The sequence below is a fragment of the Egretta garzetta genome, unplaced genomic scaffold, assembly GCF_000687185.1.
Source record: "Egretta garzetta isolate BGI_Z169 unplaced genomic scaffold, ASM68718v1 scaffold248, whole genome shotgun sequence".
In the NCBI taxonomy this organism is placed as follows: domain Eukaryota; kingdom Metazoa; phylum Chordata; class Aves; order Pelecaniformes; family Ardeidae; genus Egretta; species Egretta garzetta.
In genome coordinates, this window is record NW_009260596.1 from 2151602 (window position 1) to 2161378 (window position 9777).

At 39.9% G+C, this 9777-nt stretch overlaps 1 protein-coding gene across 1 annotated transcript in view; it reads right to left on the reverse strand.

Annotated features, from left to right (window-relative positions):
• Nucleotides 1-2861: 2861 nt before the first annotated feature.
• The window catches only part of WDR64 (WD repeat domain 64), an 85069-nt gene continuing 78153 nt past the window's right edge, over nt 2862-9777 (reverse strand). Inside the window, exons 28-29 of the mRNA XM_035900275.1 lie at nt 9122-9202; nt 2862-2906 (exon numbers count right to left, since the gene is read on the reverse strand). Coding sequence (XP_035756168.1) covers nt 2862-2906; nt 9122-9202 — 126 coding nt within the window. The remainder of the gene's footprint in view (nt 2907-9121; nt 9203-9777) is intronic.

Genomic DNA, 9777 nt, shown 5'->3' on the forward strand with positions numbered 1-9777 from the left:
AAGGTAAGAACTACATACACTAACCTCTCTGCCCTTCTTAGGCTTGTGGTTATACAAGGGTATGTCATCATGCGGCCCTAGCACTGTTCCATATTAACACGAATCAGATGGACATATATAACAGGTGCAAGGTAAGAACTACATACATTAACCTCTCTGCTCTTCTTAGGGTTGTGGTTATACAAGTGTATGTCATCATGCGGCCCTAGCACTGTTCCATATTAACACGAATCAGATGGACATGTATAACACTCGACATTTCTTGCAATGCAAACAGTGAACTAGAACGTGAAGGTTTGTGGCTCAGGGAAATCTAGGGAAGCATGAACTATACAGGGACTTGGACAAAAGCTTGGTTTAAGCCAGTAGCTCAAGTAAAAGGACCTTTTAACTGAGAGGTTAAAAAGAAACTGAAGAAGCTGTTAGTCATGCTCTGCAGGAAAATGGTAAATTAGATTCTCAGGGATCGGATTTCAGCTCACAGACTTTTACGGGACTTTCAGCCCAGAAAGGAGGAAAACAGATGTTTGCGTTTCGCGTACAGGCTTCTCAGTGTGGACCAGCTCAGAAGGTAATGGAGGTTGTCTCTAAAAAGCCAGCAGGGTTCCCTCATAGCGGGAAAAGAATATTTTGCTGCATTATTTGGGGGAAATTCCCCTCTCCTTTTCTTAGTGTAGGTGGCTGATGCATACAGGACCCTGCCCTCTCAGTATTACTGGCTGTTCTCATACATGCTCTCAGGCCAGATGCTGTGGACAGATTCTTGCAGAATTTTTTTCTTACTCTCTCCCTTGTCTGCTCCCCTTATCCTCTGCATTTCTGCAGGTGATGTAATGATAGGGGGAGGGCAGACAGCATGACAGCCTGCCTCAGTTGCAAATGCATCCATTTACATGCTCCTCATCTGGTCTATATTAAGGGGTTTTTCTAATTCATGAAAGAGAAAAATACCCTTTTTTATTCCGCTCTTCACTGATTTTACTCACTCATTTTACATCCGTCCAACAGTTACACTCAGGACTGATCTTTCTAGAGATGCCTTCAAACCAGGAAGCACTGTCAGCATCTTGCTGAATGCCAGCTTTCTAAAAACAGGCAGAGTTAATGAGGGCTTAAGAATATCTTAGCTCCCTTAAAGAGAATGGAGATTTGAAAACTAAAGAGAATAGAGTCAATCCTTAATGCACTCACTGGTACCTGTCTATAATGCTGTCAAATTAACTCAGCCTGGAGCATAGCTAGATGTAGAGCTTGGTAGCAACTCAATTTTTATCACTCTGCTTATTTTAGACAAGCCCAGTGCTGGTCTGAGCTGACATAACCTCTAGTTTCTGTAACCATGTGAATAATGGAAAGATATTTCACACAGGTCAATGATACAGATGTTCTATCAATTTCTTTTAGTATTTTCTTGCATTTCAGAAAAAAAAGGGAGGCTTTGGTGGGGAAAAATATGTCAAATATTTTGCTGGGATCTAGTGATTGTCTGGGATCAGATAGGATGATCAAGTAGTGTTTGTGCTTTCTTAGGAAATGAAGGAGGCCCAGCAACTTGCCATTTCCCTTGCCCTGTTATTCTGGAAACACTGCATCAGTTACATCTAGCCACACTATGTGCCCTGTTCATTTTTGTTTCTCATATACGCACTCTGCTTCTTTGTGCTACATGGAATAAAATTAAAATAGGTCACTCAGTAACTAATTACTCCAGCAGCAGCTGAACAGTCTCTCATGTGTTCCTAGATTAAGTAATCTAAAATCTGTCTTTTGCTTTTATTTAGGTACTGATATATTCCATATTGCTGAGTTTTCCAGCAGCAAATGAAGAATATGTATCTGTTCTTCCTTTCCATTTTTTATTTGTTTTTGAAAGCCACTGGCACCAAAGAAGTTATATTTGGTCATAATCATTTCACAGAATATCAAGTGGGCAACATGAACCTGATTCTTTCTGTCCCACATGGTGGGTCAATGGAACCCAGAGATATCCCTGATCGAGAGGCTGGCTGTTGGGATGCAAAGACATCCTCTTGTATTTTCTCTCATGAGTGTCCTCCTGGAAGTACTCAAAATTATAAGAAATGCAAAGTGTCTACCAACCAAGACAGGTATACTATAGAGGTGGCTCAGGTTCTTGCTGAAGAAATCAACAAAAGTACTGATGGCTTCTTCCCACATATCATTATAAACCACCTTCAGAGGTTCAAGATGGATGCTAACAGGGAAAAGGAAGAAGCCGCCTTTGGAAATCCCCAAGCAGAACAGGCCTGGGAGGAATATATGGGATTTTTGACCACGGCAAAATCGCAGATGACAGCAGGCCTGATTCTGGATATCCATGGACAAGCACATCCTGAACGGTGGATAGAACTAGGTTACACACTTTCAAAAAGTTCCCTCAACTCAGGTGTCTTTTCTGCATTGTGTTCCTCAATTAGCCATCTGGCCAGTCAGCTAGTCAATGTGTCTTCTGAGATTTTGATTGCAGGGAACAGAAGTTTGGGTAAATATATTGAAGAACAAAATAACAGTTACGTTTGCGTGCCTTCTCCATACAATCCTAGCCCAAATAATGGGAGCTATTATAGTGGTGGATACATAACAAAGACTTTTGGTTCCCGTGGTTCTGGCACTATTGATGCCATTCAGCTTGAGCTACCCCAGTGGGTGAGAGAAGCTGAAGAACGTCCCAGGTTTTGTAAAGCACTAGCAAGAGCTGTGATGAAATTCTGGCAAACTAACTACTGCAGCCAGTACAACCATGAATTTCTGCCATGCTGAAAGAGGCTGTCTTGTTAAGATAACTTTCCATAGTACGGTAATGATCTGGAACAACAGAACAACTGCTACGCCTGGAACTTCTAAGCCTGTAATATAATTGTGGATGCTGGTGGAAAGAAACTAACCTGCAAAGGAATACAGAGACATCACCATAGACAAAGTCCACAGCTAGTACCAACAAGTCCATTAACACACAGCTTTGTACAAGATCCAGCATTGGAAAGACTGCTTGAAGATGAGTGGGTATATTTGGAAGTATCACTTGCCCGGTATGCTTTTCTGGGCTTAATTTCTTTCCAGTAGCATCCTCTGTTCTCTAGCACACAATAAACTATTCTTCTTCTAATTCTGTGCAATGCAGTGGCTTAGTACATTATCTGTTCAACTAATTGAAGTGTCTTTGCTTTTCTTGTGACACTTAAGAAAGGCAATTGGATGATACCATTGTATAAAATGCTTGGGGCCAGGACCACTTTCTAGTTGGTGTTTATAAAGCCCTAGGAGTTGGAACTCTTCAAGTAAATGGTAATGCTGAGCAATGACACACAGTCTGAACTACTTCAGGTTTTGTTAATTTCATGCATTATGAAAAAAAAAAAATCTGAGAGGATTATAGCCCTGTAATTTTGTCACAGTTTAAATAGGACAACAGTAAGGTAGTAACTGGATGGAAGGCTGCTAAAGATAACACATCATGCATTTTTGACAGTTTTCCTTACAGCATCCCTTTGAGAGCTGGCCCATCGATTTCATTCAGCATAGGATTAAGCACTTGATTTTTACTGGGAATAGTATTACATTATGGATGGGCTCCATTACACTATGATAAGGAAAACCAAAGGGAGCAGGCAGCAAGACTGAAAAGAGTACAATTCAGAAATTAAGAAATGCTAGCAGTGCTAAAGGCTTAGTAAAAAGAAAAGAATGTGTAAATAGCCAGTTCTGAGTAAATAGTCAGTTCTGAGGAAGTAAATAGTCAGTTAATAAACTGAAGAGAAGTGGGATATCTGCATCTTTAACCACAGTAAAATGCTTTAGTTCTAACTATAAATAGGCACAATACCAAAGAGAAAAGCTTACAAAATTATAAAACATGACACATAAGAGCATCAAAAGGAATGAGTAAGGAGCTCTCTGAACCTGAAGTGTTAATTTTTAGTAATCTTTGAAGACTAGGTAATTTTCATGTAACTGGAAGAGAGCTGATGTAGCTGTCTTTCAAAGGCAAATAGGACTCGGGGAACTGCAGGGGTGTTCCCTTTAATACGTGAACTGCTAAATAGTGGGGCAAATGAAGGGAACACAAATAGTAAATGGCAGATTACACTTTATCTGGTGCCACTTGGTTTGTCAGGCAAGCTTGATTTTAGTTTTAATCACAAGGTTGGTTAACGTGGTGGGTTGACCCTGGCAGACACTAAGCGCCCAGCCAGTTGTTTGCTTACTTCTCCCACAGGGATGGGGGAGAGATTTGGAAAAGCAAAAGTGAGAAAACTCATGGATAGAGATAAAGATGGTTTAACAGGTGAAGCAAAGCTGCATGTGTAAGCAAAGCAAAACAAGGAATTCATCCACTACTTCCCATCAGCAGGCAGATGTTTAGCCACTTCCAGGGAAGCAGGACCTCAGTATGCATAATGGTTACTTGGGAAGACAAACACCATAACCATGAACATCTTGCTTTCCTCCTCCATTCCATGAGCAGGACATTATACGGTATGAAATATCTCCAGTCAGTTGAGATCAGCTGTCCCAGCTGTGTACCCTCCCAGCTGCTTGTGCACACCCAGACAAACATGCTGGGGGTGGGAAGAAAACACCTTGATTTTGTGCAGGTGTTGCTCAGCAATAGCCAAAACACTGGTGTGTTATCAACACTGGTTTAGTCATAAATCCAGAACTCAGCACCATGCAGGCTGCTATAAAGAAAATTAGGTTCATCCCAGCCAGACCCAGTACAGTTGATCATGATATTTTGAAATATACTCCCACAAAATATTTTGTTAAAAAAGCCCCAGTATTACCCCAAAATCCATCATAGCCCTATAACAAGTTGAAGATGGGTAAATCATTGCAAGTCATTGTATATTCAGCTCATCAGAAGACAGTCTTTCCAAGAAGGCCAGCAGATCAAACACCATTTGTTACCAGTAATATAGAAAACTTGCTATTTTCCCCAAAATAGTAGGTAATAACGGCACTAGTTACATGGGTTGTCCTAAATACTCTCTAAGGTGACACACTTGGCAAGGATTTGTAACCGTGGCCGGATAAAAGATGATAGAATATGTAATCTGTGACCTGTGTCATGTCATGACACTGGCCTGGAATGCTGAAATGCCAGGAAGGATTCAAGGAATCACAACAGATAATTAATATCAGCTCAGCATGCACTCTTCTGGCTTAGAGGATGAACATGCTCTTTAAAAGCATAGGCAAGAAACCAACAGGCAGAAACAGCAGGGCATACTAACTCCTTGTTGCATATCTGATGATCATAAGATTGTGAGTATAAAATGGAGTTCTAAGGCAGACACTTAAAAAAAAAGATAACCACTGTGATGAAAAGAGATAAAAAGGCTACAGAAATCTGCCTTGTAGTGAGAGACTCACAAAGCTCAAATTACAGTTCATTTTGCTATGAAGAGTAATTGGGAGGCTGATTGAACCTCAGTAAAGGAGAACACCATTTGTGTTTTGCTTTTGCCTTCGAAACAGCTCATGGAGTGCAAGGTGTAATTTCTCTGTATCATACTCCCCATAGTTTCTGTTTCATAAGGGCTTTTTGGGAGAACAGAACCAGAGGCCCTGGGGAGCATCTGCAGGGATAGAGAATCTGTGCAGGACCTATTGGAGCTGTCAGGGCTTTTTAGTTCAAACCAAGTGCCGTGTTAGTGTAACACACTGCTTCCAGACCTGAGCCGGCTCCTGAAGCTGCAGTGTGCTGCCCCTCAGCTACAATGCCCAGGCTGCTCCTTAATCTCAGCTCAGACAAGTTGAATCATGGAGAGCAGACGCTGACTTCTTTGATTAAGAATAATAATCTCTGGAAAGATTTTTGATGGCTGATGAAGCTTAATTTGGCAGAAAAAGAAGCAGCAAAATGTCCAATATATGAAAGTCCAAACTGGACAAATTTGGAGCAGAGAGGAAGACTGTGGTTTTGACATGGAGAATAACTATCAGCAAATGTACATTAAGAACCCTAGGATGCTCCCTTCAACTGGAAACCAAAATAACACAAACAGGCATTTGGCCACGGAAGATGTTTGTGACGGGTTCTCTGCCTCATGCCACCCAGAAGGTTAGATTGGATGAGCAGCCAATCTCCTTTGGCACTAAAATTCATAGATCTTTCTGTCAGAGTGTAAAACCAATTTTATCCGTTCCTGATCACTGAAGTTCCTGCAGCATCTTCCCTAAGGAACCATATGTCTAATCTGAGATCTCAGGCAAGAATGTTTTCTTTTACATAATGTATACTACACTGATCCTGGTCAAGATCTTTGTCTCAGGCCATACTTAGATGTTGAATGGGCTATCCACTGATTTCAACAGGAATGGTTTTTACAGAAACCCATGACCCCTTCCCCTTTTGCCATGTGCTTTCCCAAGCAGAAGGGCAGCTCGTTATGCAGCACAGGATGAAAGATGCTGTTCAATATGATACTATTATTACCTGTGCTAGTTAAAGATTTGGATTTCCTATTTAGATGAAAATAAGAGAATAAAGCATAAGAAGAGCAAAGCTTTCTGACAGTCCTGTGTCACGGAAGGAGGGTCAAACGTATGTGTTGGTTTCTTAAATGTTGGTGAGGAGATCAGTTTCCAATATTTGCCAGTTCTCTTCCAGTGCTATCCAAAGGTTCAGGTTTAGATTAAGGATTCAGGGTCCAATCATAAAGGTAGGGAAGATGTTAAGTAGGTCTTGGCACATCCTAGAGGGAAATAGTTTAAGACTTTGAATTAATGCAAAATCCACTGGAACGACATTGTTACTAGCCTCTCATTAAGTAAACAGCCACTGGCAACTGCTGAAAGGGGACATAATTTCTAATCACCCTAAAATATGCTGGGCAACTTTTAATTTTGATCTTGTTTACAACAGTTCAGTGTTGATAAATGTAATGCTAATGATAAAACAATGCTAATATACTTTCACTGATACATTGACTTGAAACACGTCTACCATGCCCTAAGCTTGATTTGTACCATGTAATAAAAATGATGAAAATAATTGTGCTCAATTGAGTTGACCTACAGTGTTTTTTACTGTTGTAAATCTGCATAGCTAAGATTTAAATTGGTCCACAAGGGATCAGGATTTTGCCCATAAACCTGAACTGACAGGAAGTAAATTGACCAGAAAAACCAGTTTAAAAAAGTCTTATCAAACCAGATTTTCCCTACTGTGACATGTTAGTGCATTTCTAAAACAAAGTAGCATAAATCAAGAGGAATCTGAGCTGCTGAAAATGAATTTTTGGGGTAATACGGCCATTTCATTCTGTTAATAGTTCTGATCAAGGCATCTTCTAAACAAACATAAATATTGGCACTAAAAGGTATTAGAATGATAATTCTGAAGACATGTCTGCATAGCATTAACAAAGAAATTACAAGGAGCTTTGCTTGGTTTTTGTTTTCTTCTGGTTTTGTAGTTATGTTTAATTAATATAAAGTTAGCTCAGCTGAAAATATTGCAGTTAAAGGCGGCATGTTCTATGATGCTGCGACCTAAATCCAGGTATCTTTAAAAAGGGCTGTTTCTCATTGTTTGAACCTAGTTCTCAGTTTTCCTTCTGTCTTATCTCCACATGATTAATGAGGAAATCTAAATGTTTCTGGAAGAAGACATTTGACCAGGATACTGTGGCATATGTGTGCTACCTATGGAACATCCCATCAACTCTTTGCCCATCCAAGGACACTAAAGCTCCTGAAAGAGAAAAGTTAGCTCAGTACCTCTGGAATAACATTTCTTGTTCTTCAGAGAAGTCTGTATGGCTAGCAAAAGAAGAATTTTTTAAGATTTGTGGCTCTGAATCTTTAAGCAGTTAATCCAGCAAAAAATCCACCAAAAAGTGGAGTGAGGTGGGCTTTTCAGTGAGTGTCTTGTTATAATCATACACTGGCTTTATTAGAATTTTTTCCTCTGCATGAAGGACTGGAATAGAAGTAAAAATTTGATTTCTATATGTTCTACTTAATAATGAAATGGATTTAAATATAATAGAAAAAAGGACGAAAAAATTGAAATAAGAAACCTGTAAATCCATTTTCCTGAGGATGGATGCTGTGTTTATTTGTCTTGACCCTATTCTCCACTGAAACCTGTCTCCATTTTCCATCCAGTGGGACTAGACATCTCAGCTTTGTTCCACTGAAGACCTTTAAAAAATAAATTGCAAAATTTCAAGAACTCATTAATATATTCAGGTGAACAGACCACTTCAATAGCATTTTGTAACAGCACAGACAAAAAATTATTTGTTGTGCATGTAGCTCACAAAAAAAATCTGGTCTCATTTTATTGTAGATCTATTGCAGTGTAGTTGCTCCTAACTTGCCAAGGCAGAAGACTGCCCTGTATTTTATTTTCTTGTTCTGGAAGAAAGTGAAACATAGATTTCCAAGGCACATTAATGGTCAGAGGTATAGCATATGTGCCAACTATTTGAACATTGTGCTCCTGAGTTTTCTGTTTTCTGAGATACTCTGTAATGCTGCATGCACAAGCATTGTCATATATATTTGAATGCAGAGTACCCTAATCATCCCGCCTAACTAGCCATCTAGATGTTAGGAGTCCCATCCAAGCTAGTTCTCTAGGTACCCTCTATAGAAAGAGATCAGCACCTCTGCTAGGGGTGATTCTTTCCACCCTATGATAGGTGGGATGGACAAGGCTGTGGACATTCTGGTCTTTCTCCATAGAAGGAACGACCTAGGACAGCTTGCAATAAATCACATCAATAGTACCCATAAAACAGTATTAACTTAAAATAGCCAAAGCTTTGTGCAGTTAAGAATCAATAGGTTTTGAGCTGGCTGGAAGAGCTGAGTCTGAGCAAAGCGTTAATGACATGGGGTTGAACAGGAGAAGTAAACATCTGGAATACTCACTTTGTGGCAAGCTCTCTTCACCTGGCTTCCCAAGCTTCCGCCAAACAGAGGATGGAGTTGGATAGGTAGTAACACAAACCATGTTAGAAAATTGAGAAGCAGACAGTTAACAATAGAATGTCAGCGTACGTGATTGTAATAATTTACTAGTGCTAATGACTTCTGCTGTATGAATGCAACCACAAAAGGTAGAAAAGAAAACACTTGTGCTTACCTTATATATAGGAAGATACCCAAACACTGCACCAGCCTCTCTGTTGCCAGACTCAAAACTTTCCAAAGGTTGTCTGTGGATCTGACCAAGGGAAGCCAAAGTCAGTGCATTACTAGCTGAAGACAAAAGGTAATGAAAACATTACCTCTGTTATTGAACTGCATGGTAACATTCATGCTATCTGAAGAAATGTATACCATTACTATGTAGAGAGATTATGGTTTATGCACAGGTTTTCTTTGTACCATGTAAAGGCTGCCTTGAAATTTTCTTTTTTTTAAATTAGGAGGGGATCATTCTCCTGCTATATAAAATGCATAACCAGCAAAATTCCAGCTTCCCAAGGGACACAAAATCACAACAGTTAACAGCAAAATGCTTTTTATCACCTAAATTAAAGCTATTTTTAAACACTTGTTTCTGTCACCTATTAACAGCTTGGATAAGCTCAATAAAGGAATCATTTTCAGGGCACTTGCCAGGTTTGGTGGATGCATGCTATCAGAGTACAGTGGAAGTCTAGCCAAAGGGTAATGGAGTAAGACGCTCCCTCCCAGCTGACAGCTTCATCACAGGGCTGTCAGTCTGGCTGTCCTTCTTGTTGGGCTTTGCAAATCACAAACACTTCAGCAGATAGTTGGGAAAGATGCAGATGA